The sequence below is a fragment of the Notothenia rossii genome (genome assembly GCF_949606895.1).
Source record: "Notothenia rossii genome assembly, chromosome: 10".
Lineage (NCBI taxonomy): Eukaryota > Metazoa > Chordata > Actinopteri > Perciformes > Nototheniidae > Notothenia > Notothenia rossii.
Window position 1 is genome coordinate 58,046,120 of NC_136908.1, and position 21,147 is coordinate 58,067,266.

General features: G+C 43.6%; 1 protein-coding gene across 6 annotated transcripts in view; it reads left to right on the top strand.

The window, feature by feature from the left end:
* foxp2 (forkhead box P2) overlaps positions 1–20,157 on the top strand; it is a gene marked incomplete at its 3' end in the record, with an annotated part of 96,038 nt that extends 75,881 nt beyond the window's left edge. For 5 of the 6 annotated variants that reach the window (XM_079656570.1, XM_079656571.1, XM_079656572.1 and 2 more), the window contains 9 exons: positions 2,396–2,483; positions 4,008–4,091; positions 6,882–7,092; positions 8,081–8,184; positions 8,326–8,427; positions 10,694–10,815; positions 11,028–11,097; positions 11,921–12,225; positions 16,548–20,157. In XM_079656570.1, coding sequence (XP_079512696.1) covers positions 2,396–2,483; positions 4,008–4,091; positions 6,882–7,092; positions 8,081–8,184; positions 8,326–8,427; positions 10,694–10,815; positions 11,028–11,097; positions 11,921–12,225; positions 16,548–16,692 — 1,231 coding nt within the window. Of the gene's footprint in view, positions 1–2,395; positions 2,484–4,007; positions 4,092–6,881; positions 7,093–8,080; positions 8,185–8,325; positions 8,428–10,693; positions 10,816–11,027; positions 11,098–11,920; positions 12,230–16,547 lie in introns of those variants that run through there. The other variant, XM_079656575.1, reaches the window with a different exon arrangement.
* Positions 20,158–21,147: the final 990 nt, after the last annotated feature.

The window sequence follows — 21,147 nt, forward strand, 5'->3', positions numbered from 1 at the left end:
CCTCCCTAAACACTTCAACATGCGGGTAATTCCCCTCTTCAAGACGAGAAAATCAATGTTCCTCTAAACCGAGGCATGAACAGTAAACACAAACAGGATGCCTGGCAGTGAGGAAGGTGTCCTCCACCTCTAAGGTTTTAAACTAATACACACAAATGCTCCAGTTCAGATGAGTCACTCCACAGCCTCTTTTATTTATTTTTCCAAAAGATCATACGAGAACAGATAGAGGGGGATAACGTAGGGGATTTTTATAGAAGGAGAGGAGACAAACAACATATTATTCGCCAACCTCTCAGTAAATAAGGTGTTCTTTCATTATTGTCTGCCTGTCTGTATGTGTCCACCCCTCCCTCCTCCTCCTCCTCCTCCTTTTGTCTTTGTGTGGCATTATTAATGCACAGTAGGACATGCTGCCATTTGAATATTTCATAAACGCATGTAGTAATCTGCCTGTAATCGCCTTGCTAACTGGCCTGCAGTGTGAGGTGTGTGTGTGTGTGTGTGTGTGTGTGTGTGTGTGTGTGTGTGTGTGTGTGTGTGTGTGTGTGTGTGTGTGTGTGTGTGTGTGTGTGTGTGTGTGTGTGTGTGTGTGTGTGTGTGTGTGTGTGTGTGTGTGTGTGTGTGTGTGTGTGTGTGTGTGTGTGTGTGTGTGTGTGTGTGTGTGTGTGTGTGTGTGTGTGTGTGTGTGTGTGTGTGTGTGTGTGTGTGTGTGTGTGTGTATGTGTGTGTGTGTGTGTGTGTGTGTGTGTGTGTGTGTGTGTGTGTGTGTGTGTGTGTGTGTGTGTGTGGAAGGAAAGAGAAGAACTGCAGAGCTCACTACACACACGCAAAATATAACAAAAACAAGCTTGTCGATGAGAGACAAACTTAATAAAGATTTCCCCCCCCCTCTTTTTCTTTGTTTGTAATGAGGTATCTTCAGGGACAGCGAGCAGCCCGCTCGGTGCTTTTGAAGCAGCTGTAATTCATGACACACGCCATACATCAAGTGCATAAGATAGCATTATGGGCAGTGAAATGAAAAGGGTATTTGCAACATTAGTTCCCTCATCCTGCGAGGGACGTGATTAAATGATTAATGTAATGCCCCCTTTTTGCATGCGCACTCTGAAACAGCAATTAGGCACAGGGCTGGAGAAACCCACCGGTTCGTCCCTCCCCTCTCCCTCACTCCTCACCCCTCCTTTCTTTTATTTTAATGCTACCTCATTCTTGATTTATAATGAAAATTTCACGAGCATTAGAGCAGAAATGGTTCTCAAAGTATACGCGAGGATTGGACGGTTTTAAATGTGTGTAATTGAAAGGTACAGAGCTATTGTGATTACAAATGTCCTATTCAGCTTTTGATTGGCAGGCCGACAGAAGGCCGCTCTATGAGTTCTTGTTTTGCACATTGCAGATAAACAAGAAGGAGGAATATGTGGTGGCAGTGTGCATTTCTCCGTGTGTGTATCCATGTGTGTTTGTGCAAACTGATGATAATGTAAGCGAGTGTGTTCTTAGATAAAGCCAGACAGAGCGAGGGAGATTTTGTACCCCCTCTAATGCACTGGAGGCAGTGCTGTAAATGATCATTGAAGGGTCTGCAAGCTAACCTATAATTACTGCAGATAAAGTGGCAGCTCTGGCATTTCATAAGCATGCCTCCTCAAAGCTTGCTTTGTGAGTTTGTCACCAATGATCATTTAGATAGAGGCTCATTACCCAGCATCACAACACTTTAGAAACCCCTTTTCGCCCAATGTTTGTGTGTGTGTGTGCATATGTGTGCTTCAGCAGGAATAAAGGTCTATCTTAATGGTGAGGCTCTTTTGTGTCCTACAGACGAAATCCAATCAAGACAAAAACCCTCATTGACTGTTATGGCTGTCTGGCTGCCTTTTTCTTCTAATGAGGCGAAACAACCAGATACATTTAATATGTCTGCTCGGCGGATAATGCACCTTCCGTTGAAGAGCCGCTTCTGTGTGTCAAATGTTGCTGGTGTTAAATTGTGTGTATTGTTTTCGGTAAACGAAGAAGACAAAGCCGTTCTGCTGGGCTAGCATCTTTTCTTCTCAGCAGAAAGCAGCGCTCAGGGCGGTGCTGAAGTTCGCCATCTAAACCGGCACAGGCCTATTGTCATGTTAAACACGGCACCACACACCGCCATGTTACTTCTAATTACCTCATTTCACAGCCGAACAATGCCTCCTAACACTATCCTATAGATAATGGTCCCGGTATAGAAATATTATCATTAAAACAAAACAGTGGTTGAAGTTGATACTGTCATTATCATCCTCCACAGTTTGGATCAAAAGAATAGGTGCTGTCTTCTTGTCATGTTTGGAAGATTTTAAAGTTCTTGTTTAACATTTTTCTTTCTTGTCTGTCTTTCTACTTCCAGGCACCTAAACAGTGAACACGCCCTGGATGACCGGAGCACGGCCCAGTGTAGAGTCCAGATGCAAGTTGTACAGCAGCTGGAAATACAAGTACGTTCGTGTCGAGCAGAAACTCAGCAAGTCACATTTAGCAAACTCATTTCAGTCACTTATCACCCAGACAAAACAATGAAAGTTATGTGAGTGAGAGAAAGGCAAAACTGTGGTCTACTTCCCGACGAGCAGGACCTGCTGAATTCAACAAAGCCACTAAACAAAAGAATCCTCAGGCCTTACAAGGAAAGCCATTATGGCAGTTTTAATTGAATTAAGCGTGTGCTTTATTTTTCTCTGCTTTCTTTTTTTGTCTTCTCTTTCTTTCCAATTAATAGCGAGTGCATCTCTCCCGGTCTGCTGTGTTAATTAACTGCACTTTGCACCTGAAGAAAGCTCAAAAGGAGGGGACTATTTTCAGTAGGTGGAGCGTGACCTTATTAAGAAGTCGTGCTGGCTAGATAATGAGAGCTCTGATTGAGCCACGTTATTACTCAGCAGCACTGACGACAACCGAGCTCCCCCTTCTTTAAAAACAAATAGAAACGTGTGTTTTAAAACGACCAGCTGGAACTACTCCGTTCTAACCCATCGAGCTTTGCAAAGTTTCATATTTTGGGTCAGATATAAAGTTATTATAATAAAAAAAACTGGATCAATCCGACCCAACTTCCCTCCCTTGCTCTCCACCAGAGGCCAACACTTCCTCCCACACATTTGTATCGGTCCGATAAACAGTTTGTATTTAATTGTTAGGCATTTGGTTTTAAAGTAAATACATTCTGTTGCCGTGTAAAAAGGGATTTATGTTATTTAATTCATTTTCTGTGTTTTGGTTTTTCATTGAAACACAAAGCCATTGAAGCCTGTGCTTTACAGTGTGACCAATTACAGTGGTGCACTTGTGTTTGCTGTCCTGTCTATTCTCGTTTCTCCCTTTCTCTTTCATTCCTCACTCCCACTATCCCTCGCTTCCTCCTTTTTCCTTTTCCACGAGAGCCGTCACTAGTAATGAGGCCCAGCTCTGTGTATGCGTGCACCTCTGTGTGTGTGAACGCCTACTTGCTTGTCTGTTTCTCTGTGTGTTTGCTTCTTGTGTGTGTGTGTGTGTGTGTGTGTGTATCGGGGGGTTGAGCTCCTCACATGGTCCAGTCCCTGTCACTCCCTGTGAATTAGATTGATGATAGGCGATGGCTGGGGCCACTAACTGGACCGGGGAGGCGGGGCAACCTGGCCCCCTGTTTGGAAGACCCTTTCACCTCTCAGCAGCTGCTGGCTGCGCTCCATCCCCCTAACAGTGTCCACAGGACTTTGAGCAGACACTCAGCACCACCTAATTTATGACCCAACTAGCTTGTTACTGTCAGAGTCTCGCTGACCTAAATTCAGCTATTGACAAAAAGATGAAATGCTATTTGTTTAGCCTGACCTCTCCCCCCTGCAGCCTGTCTTACATCACCGGCAAACCTGTCTCCCTTCCTGTCTTTCTGTCCCTGTCTCATATTCTCTTGTACCTCAGCTCTCCTTTAATCCACTCTAACGTCCTCTCTTCTTCCTCTTCTTCTTCTTCTCTCCTGACAGCTTTCTAAAGAACGTGAGCGTCTTCAGGCGATGATGGCCCACTTGCACATGCGGCCCTCGGAACCCAAGTCATCTCCCAAACCAGTGAGTGCATATTGCTCTGGCCACCGTAAACACACCGCGGCTATGAATGAGGCCCACACGCAGATTAAGCACCCGGCAGTTGTGAGAATGAGTGACAGAAGCTGAAAGGCGTGGGGGGGGGGGAATGGGATTTGTAATACCGAGTTATATCTGCTTCTTATCAGGTATTGCGAGAGGACGAAGGAGTTTGGGAGTGTATTAGATGGCAGAGCGGTGGAGTCCTTGGCTCAAATGCAGGGTCATTTCTTCGTGATGGATATAATGGCCAAAACAACCTGTTGGCTGCTGATGACTGTTTGGCTCTGTAGCACTTGAACATGGAATGAGAGAGAAGAAGATATGTCATTTTAACAACAAACACCTGAAAATTACAGCCGAGTGGCGAAGACGGTGTGATGTTGACATAAATACCCGCCACTACTGAAATTGGTTCCAGAGAGAAAAGAAAATCCAAAATTGTGAAGGGGTCATTGAAGGAAAACGATGTCATTCTGCATTTCTTTCCTTTCTATTGCCTTTTACTTTTTTGATGGGATGATTACAAATGCATTTCTCCCACCCTGTGTTTAAGATTTTTTTTTTTTGCCCCGTTTTGAAATATTTGAGAGCAAAACATTGTTTCTGCTGCTCAGTAAGTGCTGCTTACAATAGAATAATTCCTCCTCATCATAGAATGTAGATAATCACAAGATAGCATAATTATCCCATAATTCCATCAGGAATCAAACTCCCTTTTTATTATTCAATCTCTCACTCTGTAGACTTTTTTTTTTTTTTAATCTTCAAAACTCCAGCAGCTTGGTTCCATCTCGTCCAATAACGCATTTGCAGCCTATAATCCATGCCTGAATATGAATGAATGATGCTAATGAAGTATTGCATTACATAAAGCACACATGAAAGGGCAGCTAATTGCATTTGATGGTGGGGGAAATTCAGACAGAATTCTTAAACGAACATTTAAGTCTTCAGTTTTAAGTCTTGCGTGTGTATTTTTTTTGTTGTTGTTGAGGAGGTAGGATAAGGATTTGGTGTGGGGGACAACAGCAGAGCAAAAGTGACATAACAAAGAGAGATGATTGGTGGATGATTGGTGGATGTACATTAGACATTTAATAAATAAGAAGTCAAAATGTTACATTAGTGAAGCCCACAAACGACACTGCCAGACGAATACAAGACAACGATCCCTCTCCAATATGACCCTATTTATTCGCCATTAAATACTACCTTATGGCCTTCGACGGACAAAAACCAAAGTTAGCTCCAGTGACTGAATAATAACACATCTTTATCCCTCATAACCTTGAGTGTGTATTCAGATGAGCAGAGAGGTGACAAAGTGGATTGTACACTTGCAAACATGTCACGCTTGTTGCCGTGCCTCGTAGGTGAAGAGGCGGCAAAAATTATGTTTTTACGTTATAAATATACATGCCTATACATTAAGGCATTTATTTTGACTTTAGTTTGCATACTTCAAGGTGTTTTGTGTTCTGCTAAATGTCTCGCCGGATGCAGGGGATACCACTCACCGTCATGAGCTCAACCACTATGAATTAAATGGCAATCAATGAAATGAATAAATAGATGATTGGGTTAGGTTAATGTCAAATAAAACAAAAAAAGTAGTAGATTCAGATTATTTTTATATAATAATCAGACCTTTTGCTTTATAGATATAGAGTATATACTTTCCTTGACCCCCCCCCAGCCCAACTATCGTCCTCATTCTCTGTACTGAGGCCTGTATATGCAGCCAGCCCTCGTCCCATCACTGTAGCAGCTCATTAAAGCCAAGTGGGTATAATTATCATCTGAATCCCCCTACATCCACCGGGCTCTCTCAAACTTGACATTTCATCGTATTTATCAACACATGCCTCAAATGACCGCTGATACCTTCCCCTCAGCCCCTCGCTCCATCTCTCAGCGCCTTCAGGCCCCCCCACCCCCACCCCCAGTTCCCTTCCTTCTTTCAAGTCACTTTTAATTCAAACTCCGGCGTCCAATGCATTCCACTTGTAGACTCACAATTAAGGCAATTTGGTTTGAATATGTAACGATGTCATTACCATTCCGGCTAAATTAGCGCGGAGACTAAAAGGTCAGTTAGGAATTTTCCACTCGGTTAGAGCCTCTCACATGAGATTTGGGAAGCCAAAGTGGTGGGAAAAAGGCCGGACGATTAGCGAGCGCGGTTGGCGTTCGTGCCAGAGGTGACTCTCCGGTCCCTGATGTTGAAGGAGACAAAGACTGAGTGCCATAACTGCCCACACAAGTTTGTTCTATCTAACTTTAAGAGTACTCTCAAATAGAAAGAACATGACATTCTACTACTTGTTATACATCCTCAAGTTAATCAGCTATTACTGTTATAATATCTAGTTGTGTTTTGTTTTAATAGCAGGGTTATTGGGTGATTTGGCCGAGAGTTCCTGCTAACATCGGCTAAAATAGGAACTTTCATTCCAGATTTGATCTGCTTTCTGCTTCAGTGTGAAAGGGTTATGAGTGGTTGCAGTAGGGGAGATGGAGAAGGAGGGAGGGAGTGATAAATAGAGAGATAAAGAGAGATGGGGCCGGGATAACACGGAGGCTGATCGTTGGATAATCTCGAACAGCGTGCTCTAATTAGAATTCTTATGATACAATTTGGTAGTTGTAATTAGTGGAGATGGGCTGGCTCCTCTCCACGAGCCTTGTTAGTGGAAACACAGCTGTGTGAGAGAGGAGGGGAGCACACAGAGAAAGTAACGCCTCCCCATCTTTCCTTATCTCCTCTCCTAGCTCAACTTGGTGTCCAGCATCACCATGTCCAAGAACCTGCCCTCAGCATCGCCCCCCAACTTACCTCAGACGCCCACCACGCCCACAGCCCCCATCACCCCCATGACTGGCATGCCCCAGGTGCCCTCAATACTGGGAGGAGCCAACGTCCCCAGCATGGGAGCCATGCGCAGACGCCACTCGGACAAATACTCCATGCCTCTGTCGTCAGGTAGGACCAACTACTCAGCACTGAGCATGACACACACACACACACACACACAAATGCTACGTCAGCGCAGGCAATTCAGTTTCAAGCTAATCTGATCACATGATGTTTAAATACGATCCTGAGAAAGGGGCAACATAAAAGTGTCTTTTTGTGTTTGAAGGAAATTCACCTGCTTGAATACATTGTGAATTGATCCACACACACACACACACACACACACACACACACACACACACACACACACACACACACACACACACACACACACTGAAAACATTTGTATTTTTTATGCTCACAATCTAATTCTGTTTTTGTGTCTCTGATATGACTTTGATTACATTCAGATTATTTCCCCCCAAATGTAAACTCTACACTATTAATAGTACTCAACCCATAATGGTGTTGTAGTACTCTTTTAGAACACACACAGACATGCTCGTGAACACACACTGACATAAACACACACCACCACAGAGGCTTATTGGTCTTAACCAATGTGAGACGTCTGCTGCGGTTTATAAAAAGCAAAGCCTGTGTTTAATCACTCTATATGTAAATAGACAAGAACTTCCTCTGTGCATAAATATTACATGAATGTTAATTAAGTTCAAATAATGGTGAAAAAAACTACAATATTTATTACATTAGGACATTCCATGTATTAAGCTTTGCATTTTAAACGGTCCGTCTTTGATGTTTATATTTACTCTGCGTTTAGCGTGAACACATCAATTATTCAACTTCACCCTAACTAACTACACAGATCTCATTTTATGGATGTATTAGTGGTTAAGATCCCTCACGAGAGAGATTAATTAAAAATGCATTTTGTTAGACATAGAAAATGCTGATTTGATGTGCTCCCTGTAACCCCTTCCCCCCACCCTCTCTTTCTCCCCCCTTTTCCCGCTCTTTCCCCCCTTGTAATTTGATGAAACCTTGAACAAATGTAATAACTTCTGGAATCAAATTTACCCAATTACTTCAGGTGGTGAAACAGTATTTATTTTTCCGGAGATCGCCCCAAACTACGAGTTTTATAAGAACGCAGATGTCAGACCGCCATTTACTTATGCAACCCTCATAAGACAGGTGAGTGGGAAATAAATTAACTTTGCCTGATTAGATTAAAATTAATTGCTGCATGAATCATGGCAGCTCTCTCAATCCGTTGCTGTGTGTGTGTCAGTTAGTCTCGTTAGTAAACCATTATTTGATGTCATCTCATTTCAGGCTATCATGGACTCTGCCGACATGCAGTTAACGCTTAATGAAATCTACAGCTGGTTCACACGCACGTTCGCCTACTTCAGACGCAACGCTGCGACTTGGAAGGTAACCTTGATGAACCCCCCCCCCCCCCCCCCCCCCCCGCCCCCTCTACGTAGCCCCCACCCTTCACCTCGCTGGAGTCAAAAAAACAGAAGAAAGCACATATTTACCCAAAGATTAGCACTCTCTCTCCCCTTTCTTCCTCTTATTTATTTTGTCCGCCTTTTCTATTTGAAAGGGAAAAAAATGACGCTGCCTCGGATATCGTTTTTCTAATTTGCCGCAATTAATAGCGGAGGCTTGCCGAGGAGAGGAGAGGGCTGTGAGGCACTAATTATACAGCAGCCACTCCATCATCAGCACCTTTTGTTAAAACAGACACCCCACCTCCTACTCCTGAAACCACCTTCTCTCGCATATCATTGGTTAATTAGGAAAGAAAGATGGCTGTTAACCAGCTCTCAGCTGCGCGCGGGGGAAGGCCTCGTGTCCACATAAAGTGTGTCTAAAAGAGGGGTTAAGGGTGTGGAACTAAAGCAGGGGGGAAAGTGAGAATTGGCCTGTCATGGAGGTAGCACTCTTTATTTACCCAAACAAAGGGGCCCATTTGTATATCTGTCCGTGCAACTTTATTGTCCTGTCCGCCTGCACAAAGATGGTGAAAAATGTCTTCCCCGCAGCACACTTCGTTTGAACCAGAAGTGTGTCTGCCGGCTGATAAAGAAAGCCCCCGCTGAGCGCCAGTGTTTTTATCCCGTGGCCCCTGCCCGTCGTTCGTTAGCCGCCTTTAGCCTTTGTGGCTGCACTGGAGGGAAGCCTGGCCCAGCCGCTCATCAGCATGCAAGACGTGGCACGGCACTAGATTTAGCAAAAGTGAATTAATTTGGATTTGGGATGCAAATGAGCACATGGGCGTGTGATCACCAATTCAGGAGGGCACGCGAAAAAGCTCGGTACCCTTTTCCAGTTTGTTAGGTACAGTGATGTTTTGCTGTGTGATAATGTTATGACAAGATGTGTTCTCGGAGGCAGAAAAACAACTTTGGTTTAAATGTTTTTCTGTATTTCCTGAAAAAAACTGATTTAATAGCAATGATATCACAATGACATTTAAAAAATCTAGTCTGCCGGCCACACATAATAACCAATGTGATCTATTTACATCCACAATCCCCTTTGTAAGCATTAGTCGGATGATCAGCGCTGGGCTTGTCATTTGATTAACAGAGGGAATTTGTTTTTTTTATAGCGAATAGAAAGAAATGAAAGGTAGTTTAATATCTCAGCGTCTTCTCATCAGCTCAAAAGAAGGATCTACCCCCCCCCCCCCCCCCCCCATCCCACTTTCCCCTCTCTCTTTCTCCCTCACCCAGAAGCTTATTAGTTCTAACTATATAGCATGCATAATAAAACTGCTCATTTGCTCATTAATATTAAAATTATCATATTCAGAGCCATGGGCATTAAGATCAATCAAATCCTGGGATTTTCAGGTCAGATGCGAGATCTGCTTATGAGTTTTTTTTTTCTTTCGTTTTTTTTTTTGAAGCCCTTTTTCTTGGAGAAAGAGCAGTACACACCGAGGGAAGGGACATGATAAATATGAGAGGCAGGGATATTAAAGCCTAGGTTATTATGTGTAGACTCTGATGCATGTTTTAATTACGCTCATATGGTGGAATTAATAAAATAGGGCTTTTTCTCTTATTTTGCCACTAATGAAAACACCTTACCGGTAACATTATGAAAGATATATCATGTTTTAATTTAAACACAGCTTTGATAATACATTGAAAAGATAATTGTGTCATGTAAGCAGGTATGCAACGCCACATTTGACAGGATATTTGGACATATAGATGTCAGATACCTTAATCTTCCTCACTCTTACATGCACACGCCCTTCCTGACGCAGGGGCCTCCTGATGAGTGTCTTTTTATTCTTGCGATACTGTCATCTTTAAAGCGACGTGTCCATTAAGAGAAATGCTTTTCTGGAGCCGAAAGGGTTACTGACATCACCATTATCAAGGCCGGCATTACCACTTCTGTCACCACCATAAGCCATTCGCTATGCTGATTACCTCCTTTTAGCCTACTTACTCTGATTGATATGTACTGTGTGCAGGACTTGTAAGAGCATTCGCTCTCACTCAATTTTTACTAATTAAATCAATGGTGCGTGAATGTTAAGAATTTCTTCAAAATGCCAGAAAAAAATCAATTTCCCAGCCTTCTTTCTTTCTTTCTTTCTTTCTTGACGGTTAATGAATGAATATGATTAGGTTTTACCTCCTCCCTCTGACCTGCGTGTCATGTCTCTCTGCAGAACGCTGTGCGCCACAACCTCAGTCTGCACAAGTGCTTTGTGCGTGTGGAGAACGTGAAGGGGGCGGTGTGGACGGTGGACGAGATGGAGTACCAGAAACGCAGGTCGCAGAAGATCACAGGGTACGTTCTGTCACCTCCCCTTAGATCCAGATCTGAAGGTCAACCACATCAAGAGGAAATCAAAAAGCTTAAATTCAGTCCTCTTTGAAACAGTCCTCTGTGTCTCTTATGTACAGTATAGTCTTCCTGCTATTCAATTTGTTTCAATATTTGATATATTTTCAGCTGAAGTTGATTATGTACGTTTATTCTCTTTCCTCTTATGTCTCCAGGAGCCCGTCACTTGTTAAGAACCTGCCCTGCAGTCTCGGCTATGGATCGGCGCTAAACGCCAGTTTACAGGTACGAACCTGTGACTCACCGGCTGCCTGTTTATTTGACTGACAGGCCGGAGTGCTGCCTGACTGATGAGTGACTGAATGAGCGTGGTCGCGGTGAACAATAGGGCCCTACATTAGCACATATCAGAGGAAGTCTTTTTTCCTAACTCAGGTTTCTGTAATCTCTCCCGCCTCCCTCTCCCCTCCTGTCAGACTCACTCGGCCCCCCTGTGGTCGAGTCAGGAAGCAGCTCTCCTTCTTTCTCCTCTTTCCTCCTCCTTTCAGCTGTGGCAGCCACTCCAGATTGATAGTGGCATGTGCGAATGCAAGGGCATGTGCATTAATATTTATCTAAGCTGTCATAAATGATTTGGCTTCATAGTGTACGCCGGCGAGGTGCTCATGGCGAAAACTTTAAAAATGTAATCACTGTATATAACTTTAATGCGCGGCAGGCGAAAGTGTCAGGAGTTTTTATTATTTTTGAGGTAAAGTTTTGGGGGACTTTTTTTTTAATAGCCACTCCACACAAGGGCATATACATGGCAGCTGGGGGGAGGGAGTTGTCAGCAAGGTGTCACAGGGGGGGACATAGCTGAATAAAAAACTTCAGCATGAGACAATCTGTGTTTAATCATTTATATGTTAAATCTCACTCTCTCACCTGCTACATGTTCCCCTTGTATCACTCTTGCTCTCACACTCGTCCTCCCTCCTTGCACTCTTGGACTCTTCTACCACTTTTGACATGATTACGCCCTCCTGTCTTCCCTCATCTAACATTCCCTCATCGTCCCAATAACTACCTGCCTTTTAATCCACACTATCTCCCTCCCCTCCTGCAGGCTGCCCTGGCAGAGACCTCCCTGCCCCTGCTGGGGACCCCCGGCCTCATGAACAGCGGCTCCACGGGCCCCATGGGAGGCAGCTGCCACGGCCTCCTCGGCGGAGACCCCTCCATGCTGATGGGCGGGTGTCAAGGACTTTTGGGCGGAAGCCCACCGGGACTTTTGGGCGGCAGCCCCCCAGGTATGCTGGGCTGCAGCCCCCCCACCCTGCTGCAGTCCGCCCATGAGGGACTCAACGGGCTTTACGACCACCTGGACACCAACGGACACGGCAGCCCCGGATACTCCCCCCCAGTACACATGTGAGTCCCCACACTGTACAAATACTGTATACGATGCAGTACATATATGAAAATCACATCGTAACTCGGGCTCATTTTTGTTCTGTTTCTCACACAAAAAATATAATTTGGTCTAAATATTATTAGATTTTTGGTTAAATGTCAAAGAGAAAATAAGAACTCATTATCCTTTAAACTCAGCACCCCTCCCTGCTCACTCACTGCGGTGTTTGAGAGATAATTGTGTCACATCACATTTCTTATGAAACCTCTCTGAGAATGCGAGCACATGTTCCCCCCCCCCTCCTGCACTGAATCCACTCGATGTCCTCGTGCCCTTTGTTAGTTTAATTGCCTGATAGTTAACCCACAGTACCAGAGTGTTCCTCTGTATGCCATGACCCCGGGGCAAGGTTCAGTTTCCTGTGTGAGTCCTATCACAGCCACCCCCCCCCCCCCCTCCGGTCTCTGCTGTGCTAATTTCAATGGCACCGTGCTAATACCTGAGGAGAGCCTGACGTTTGGGATAACAGTTAGTTCTTAGTCTATGAATAGGCTCTATTACACATCCATCTTTAATTACACCACTGTGTGCATTATAAGGGTTTAGCTTCCATATTTTATGCAAGACTGTTCCTATTAATAATGAGCTAGTGTAATTACTTTAAAAAAAAATCCCTCCTTTTCCCATCTCTGTTTTAATGGAGCTGAGAGAGAAAGAGAGTGTTTTTAGGAAATGTCTGAGACTGTGATGTCGCACAGGTCTGAAAGCAGCATGCAGGGAAACACACACACACACACACACACACACACACACACACACACACACACACACACACACACACACACTCTGAGACAAACAGAAGTTACACATTAGGGATTCTCAGCCACTGTCCATCACAGCTCATGTTGCAAAGTCAGGCTAACCACTCCTGTAATGGAGAAAGGATGCACTCGGGCTCCATGAAGTGAGTCTGTAGAGTGTTTGGTTAGTTCTTAGGCGTCCATACGTTAATCTGTACGGACGTGTTTACCCCGCTCTGTAATGGGGTGTGAAGTGGAGCAAATGTGCCCGGCTCCAGACAGAGTAGCACTCCCTCAGGTCATTCAACTTTTAGTAACCGGACAGCATTGACTTTCCCTTTCCCTGCTCCTTTCTCTCCTCTCTGGCCCTGACACTGACATGAGTGGCTGTGGAGGATGAGTCCCCCCCCCCCCCGCCCCCCTCTCCCCCTCCCTCCTTTACACAGCCACGACAACCTCAAAATGGAAGAAATGTGTTTTTCATGACTGCCTTTTTCCAGGATGTTGTCTTAAATAATGGAGTGGCTTGTAGCACTAAACTAAATAGTACACCGCCTTTAAGGCCTTTCTCAGGAGAGGACCAGCAAGTCAATCCAACAATTAGACAAACCTGCCCCCCCCCCTCCTCAGCGTCTGAAGGTTAATGCTATCTGCTTAACCGCAAAACCAGAGCGCCCCAGGCCATGCTGCGTGTGTGTGAGCATGTGCAACACACTGCTCAGGGCTATGCTTAAAAGAAGCATAGCCCAGGACTCTGCCACTGTAAAACCAGAGGCTTGGAAATTAGCAACTTCACACAAAAGAGTGGAATATTTCCTCCCAGTCAGATTAAAGCAAGAAGAATCTGTTCCATATCACTTTTATTTCATCAGCTGTCTCGTTTAATTGTTTGGCGACCGCCCCTCCGTGTTAATGAATCGCAGTGAGATGTTATGAATGTCTTTGATTGGCCCCTCGGTCCTCACCCCTTGCCTTCAACCTCCCCCCACACCACCTCTCCTGTCCCCCAACCTACCATTAAGGGCCGTGGACTAATGACCTTATTTGCATCCCTGACATACCTCTGCATGATTGCTGGTGCTAATCTGCCATAGATGTGAGCCCAGGCACCTCAGAGGCACGCTCTCACACACACACACACACACACACACACACACACACACACACACACACACACACACACACACACACACACACACACACACACACACACACACACACACACACACACACACACAGACAGAGAAGCGTATATATTGCGCCGCAACGTCCGGCGTTTACTCCTGAGTGACTCAGTAATGGCAGCTAGCCATTAAGCACTAAACGGCTCATCCACATATTTTAATAAAGTGTCAGAGCGCTCAGGCCGCTGGATGTGTTCCTGCATATTTTCCCTTCAGAGACGCACAAACACTCTATGAGCTGCAAGGATAACAGAGGAGGGCTTTGGTTAGCAGTAATTAAATATGAAATAACACTTTAATGTGGTGGTAAGCATGTTAGTGTTTGTGTTTGTTTACAACACACTCCGGTGGGCTCCCATGAGTGGAGGCTGATTTATAAACAGATAATTCAATATAGTACAATTCATAATTAAACACTCCATGGAAGAAGTCAGAATAATTGACAAATAATGTACATTAATAATCTCTTTTAAAAGCTTTATGTATTAGGTACAACCAACAAAAGGGACTGACTTTAATTTTGATAACACATTTCTTTATGGGAAAAAAATCCAACCACTTCCAATTTTGAGGTTTGACAATAAAACATATGGCTAATCTTTCCTTTTTTACATCACACATACATTTGTATTTTTGTATTTGTTTTGTAATGTGTTATCATTAATCGTTATATACACAAATATTAAAAACACTTTGATTCCCATGAATCTGAGTCACAAACAGAAAAGCATTCCTCCCTCCTCCCGCTCGGATCAGCCCCTCTCTTCACAATATTAATTTACAGTATTTGGCTCTGAACATTAAAGTCATCTGTACCTTTTCAACATTTCAAAGACCCTCGCCCTCCCCCCTTCCACTGATGAAAGCAGCCCGGGAGAGGCTGCGTCCTAACGTACCCCCCCCCCCCCCCCACACTCTCCCCTCTCAAAGTCTGCAGGGATCCTCCGATGCATCCGATGTGTCAGAAATAATTAGGTTTTGTCAGATTTATCATCGTGGCACAAACCCCTCTCTCTCCTCGGCCCGCGGATCATGTTCTGCCTTGTTTGTGTGTGACAGCATTATTATTCTTTTTAGTCGCCCAACACTTTTTTTTCTCCCCCCTTCCGCCCACTCCTCTGTTGTTCTGAAGGCAGAGTCGCTCTCAGCGCTGCCTCCTGCCCGCCGCTTATTGACAGTGGCTAAAGATATTCATCCATTTAGAGTTAAAAACATGTATCATGGTGTCCGAGCGAACTGCCGGGCTGAAGTTGATTAATGGCAGAACCTAGCTGCCGGTTTCTCCTCTCGAGGAGCGACACGCACGGCCCTGCATATTAACGAGTGGCTGCGCTTTCTATTAACTAGATAAAAAAGCCTCTCCTCTGCCTTTGCTCCAGGGGGCTCAGGGATGAGAAATTCTCCATTATTTATCATGTGGCCTGTTTCCCCCTCCTCCCCCTCCCCCTCCTTTTTTTTCTTCTTTTTCATGTATTTCAACCTGGTGTCATCAGTAAACTTTTAAATGCCAAACATGTCTGGAACATCACAGCTTATCGGCCTTACAGGGGCCGTGTTTTTTCATGCAATTTTCATGCGCTTACTTACAGTAGACGTGAGGCATCGTGTCGAATTAGCGTCTCACAAACAACATGCTTGTTACTCTCACTAGATAATGCATGTCACGGCTGTTATGTGCCATTTCTTTGACACTACAAAATATTTATCTGTGAGCACAACACCACCACAGTAATTCCAAGAAACCCTCTATCTCTTTTACTCTCTATTATTCTACGGCTGTAGTAATTAGCATGCTATTTAAAATGACCAGTGAGTTCAAAAAAGTGCAATCTTAAAGGTCACCTATTATGCAAATTCACTTTTTCATGTCTCTTCTACATCAACATGTGTCCCCTCTGTGGAAAGAGATTCTAAAAAAAATCAGGAACAAAGATTCTCTCTCTTTTTGACATGATCCATTTCTATAAAAACCTGTCTGAAAATGAGCTGATCAGATTTTGGCCACTTTATGATGTCATAACGATTTTTTGGCTTGTGTAACCATTAGCCAATCAGCAACCAAGGTAAAATCACCTGAATCTCCTCCTGGAGCACCATTGTGTTTTTTTTAACCAAATCTCTCTCAGAGGGGCTTGGGGAGGGGCTCCTTATTTTCATCTGAAGTAACAGACAGAGAATCAGCACTTTTGAAACAGGGCTGAAACAGAGGGGATTATGGGTAATGCTGCAATGATCTGTTTGGTGTTTGGAGCCAAACACTTTGTATATATCTGAGACCTATAATATATTGATGAAAAACAGTATAATAGGAGACCTTTAAATCCAAATCTAACATTTATGGTGCTTGTGTCGTAGGCCACAGATTCACGTGAAGGAGGAGCCGCTCAACATGGACGACGAGGACTGTCCGATGTCACTGGTGACGACAGCCAATCACAGTCCAGAGCTGGACGACGACCGGGAGCTGGAGGAAGGGAACTTATCAGAAGACCTGGAGTGACTAGGATACCGTTTTTGGCCGACGTATCCCTCCGCCCCGCCGCACTGTTTCTCCCACACAGACCTCCTGCAAGACTAAGAAACCACTCCACAGTCTCTCTGTGTCTCTCTGACTATTTATTGAGCATGCATCCGGATGGAGACTGGTCCAAAGGAACTCTTTGTCGCAGCCCTTTGGGAACAAGACAGGCATGAGATGTCTGATTAAAAGAAAACTTCATTAGAGATGGCGTGGCCACGTACAGTACAAGGATGATGGACTCAAGGATACTGGGAGAAAAAAAAACAAATCATGTTCCGTTGAAAGCTAGCGGCCTCATATACTGCCAAAAAGGAAGACGTTTTATGTTTGTGAATAACCCCCCCCCCCCCCCAGTAGTTGTTCATGTCTAGAGACGATTGCTGGTTCAATTCAACTTGTTGCTCTGTTTTCATTTGCACAGGAGTAGTCTCAGAAATCCGTGTCACTGCCTGTATGTTGCTACTATTATGAATAACAGTATATTATTTTTAGCTTCTTTTTCTTTTAACCATGGTTAATTTCAAAATCTGACACCACCAACTGTAAATGCCATTCCCTGAATCACACCGGAAATAACGGAAAACTGCGGATCCAAGACTGTTGTTGCAGCTGTCCAAAAAAAAAAAAGAGAAAAAAAAAAAGTTGGCTTCCAGTCTATTATCTGTTTGTGGTTAAAAGTAAAAAAAACTGGAAATTAAGTTGGGGTAAAATTACTAGTTTGTATAAAGCACCATTTACAAAACAGATGCATTTCCGCATAATTTCCCTCTTGCTGTCCTCTTTACCTCCTCGTTCTAAAGCTTTGTCTACCTGCAAACAGTCACAGGCAACAGCTAGAAACCAAAGCCAACACTAGCAATGGCCAATAGCTTATAGACAGAAGCCACCAAACTCCTCTTGGTCCGTCTTCTGCGACTTTAAACTAGTACAAAGAGAAGCTTTCGTTCCGCAAACTACCTTCGAATAACCTCTGGGATTGTTTCATTTAGCCCTATACAAAGATGATCACGAGACAGAAAGAGAGAGGGGGGAATAAATGCTGATTTTGATGTGTAATTTGATTCATAGAGCATCCACGTTGGAGATTTTCTGCCAGAAATACTGTAGCTAAAAAAAAAGGTGATGCGATGTTGGTGACCGGTAGAGAGCAGCTAACTGTAAAAGTGGATCATGACCAAAACAAAACATTTGTGTATTCAATGGAAGTGCAGAAACATTGTGTTGTTGTGAAGTTTCTTTCCCTTTTTGTTACGCATTACACTTTTTCTTTTTTATTTCCATGATTTTTTTCTAACCTGGTGAATTTGTAATGTTCTAAGTGGGACTGTCAAAATAATGTCACGTCTTATTTCCGTGGCGGTTTTCCGAGGCCGCGTCGAAAAACTGAAAACATCGCTAACCAAACATGAAAAATATCTAGTGAAGCCAAATAAGTCATAATTTCAAGTTGATAGGAAATGGCTTGGTTACCATGTGAAAGCAAATAATAATAGCCATTGCAGAAAAGGATATCAAAGGTGAAGGTGGTATTTGCTTTAACGTCATCGAATACCCATCGTGTGGTTCATAGCTTCTAAACTATATAGATACACCTGGTGTCGGCACTGATGTACTCTGTATGGGTAACCAGCTTTTTATAACACACTTGGTATTTATAGAGACTAAAGAAATATAGTGCATCCCGTCATTTCCCTCACAGTCATCTAGAAAAGTGTTGTTGCTTTAAAGGTCATTTCTGTTTTCAGTAAACCAAAGTTACACAAAGTTCTGCCTCCTCTTGTACGGGATAAAGAAATGCTTAACCAACCACACACACACACACACACACACACCCTGTCAGAGCCTAGCATACATGTGCGCGGACACACACACACACACGCAGATCCTGAGCTTTTGGTCTGCCCACCTCCTCGTTGGGTCCGGCTGCAGAGGATGCTGTCAGAGAACCAGCGAGTGGCTTTGCATTGTGCTGTAATGACCAAAATGGAAACACTGTGCATAGTTTGTTTTCAAGTGTTGCGCCGAGCCCAGGGATTGGCTGTAAGAGCTTAACACGCTGACACGTGCAGTACTCTACAAACACGCAGCATGTAAAGTACACACACACACACACACACACACATGCCAGTACCATGTCAAGAGGGCCCAGGAACAAAGCTTATCCCTTCAATACTTTAGCTGGAGACAACAAAACGACTTGAAGACGACGTTCTTAATAATCTTACCACACCAAATAAAAAGGACGCTGCGTCTTTAAAAAAAAAAAAAAAAAGACAAAAAAAGGGTTCTCCCACTTACCCAAAAAGGCTTTCTAAAAGCTTCTACCTCTGCACAACAAAAATTCAGAACAATTATGACAGATTGCACGAGTTATTAGAGCGCCACAAGAGCTGTTACACTTTGCTTGTCTCATAGGACGTGGCTCAAACCAACGTTTACATTCCCTGCGTCAAGATATGGAAGATTTGCATTGTAATAGGTTGTCCTCAAACATTTGTAGAATGATAATGTATAGATTACCTGTAAGGGAATATTGTGTTTTAAAAATGCATGTCTAAAAATCATTTGGTGGACTGGAAACAAGAACCAATAAAAATAATATAATAAAAATCATCGGGACGATGGCCTAAATGTACAATGCATAGGAGTGCGTTACCTCAGATATACTGTTTTGGGAGGGATCAAACCTGTCAGCCACAGAATGCATATTACCTGTAGATTTGCATGGGTTTTGTATAAATTAAGTAAAAAAAATGTCTAAAATAGTTGCTTGCACATAATACCAGAAAGACCTCCAGAACTGCGATCTGCTCCTCCACTAGATTTTAGGATTGTCTGGATTTTCTGGGTTGATTTTGTCTGTATTTTGATAACTGTGCATACTTATGTAAAAAAATGTTGGTGGACCCATAAATTTACCAGACTTTTTTCTAAGAGGAAAAAAAATCTCAGTGTTTCTTTTCTGACTTACCTGAATTTTTACTGTTTCTCTCTCATTGCTCGCTAAGAATAGCAAACCTGCTTTTTCTGCATCTGCTTTGCGTAGCTGTAAGGCTTAACCTAATGTGTGTATTTATTGCTTGTACCTCTGTGCATACTTTATGAAGCATTATGTCTGGCAGTTGAGTCATGTATCCTTTCTACTGCTATCCTTCTCTAATAATTGGGAATATGATCCCCCTATGTATACAGTAAATTGGGACTGTAGCAAACATATGTTTATGTAATTGGTGAAAACTTTTATGTTTTTTCTTTCATTTCCTTTCGAGATTCAACTACTTTTTTTGATACTCTTCATTACTGTGTACTGTGTCCATACGTTAAAGGTTCTCTGACATTAGAAGGTCATGGTTGAGAATTGTAACAGACGTTATTATTTTCTGTATTCATGGCATTTCACTGCTGAATAAAATAAAGGACCAAAACTTGGAATTTGAAAAGCAACTGTCTACCTCCAGCATCAGAGAGTACCCTTCTTTCCCTCCACTGTTACACATACATTCTACAAAGGCACAGCCGTGAAACACTAGCACACTTTTAACGTTTCAGGAGCTTCAGAGACGTGAAAGGGAAAAAAAACAATTAAAGTTTAATGTATATGTTACAAGGCTTTGTTCCAGCTTCCAGCACCTAGAGTCTTGTTTAGAAGAGCGGGACGAGGCACCGCGTTGCCCGCCCCTCTGGACCTGTAATGGGTTTAGCCTTTGTATGATTCAAGCCCACTGCTTTCATGTAGCACGAGCGTGTCCCAGTATACACTGCTGTGTACCTCTGAAAGGCTTTTGTCAGGAACGGCTTCATTTTCTGGGCTACATACTGCAAAAGTGGTTTTGGCGCACACCACATTGTTAAGTCTGTTGTCATGCAAAAAATATCGGCCTTATTAACATCAGGGCTCTGCGTCATGTAGGGAAAGAAAAATATTTCATCAGACGTCCTCCATTTTCCATCCGTCAAGACGGCAGTTTCCTCTTGACACTTCAAAAGAAAGAGAAAAAACGGCTCTTAGCCTTTCGATGGATGGATGTTGACGCTATGACAGGCCGTGTGGCTAAATCAACTCCAGCAGGCCTACCACACCTTGTCGGTCATGGAGCAGCCGCACACTGACACCCTCATTGAGATTCAAACTACATCTACCATGACCAATAGGTTGCCCATTAGCTCGTCTGTATGCCGAGAGCCGTCTACACGTTCCAAAGGCTGCTCTGGGACACCGTGGGACCCTTTGAATAATGTCCGCTGGTCATTTAATCGTAACGCTGATGCATGTTCTTTTTCCTTACCATATGATGTCCCATGAGAGGTCAGAACAACAGTGTTTTTCATAAAGGCACACAGACACATTCTCTTTCCTCCCCCCCAATGACAGTCCCAGGCATCAGCCATGGCAGGCTCCTGTTATCTCCTCAGCAATGGCGTTCCAGAGCATTA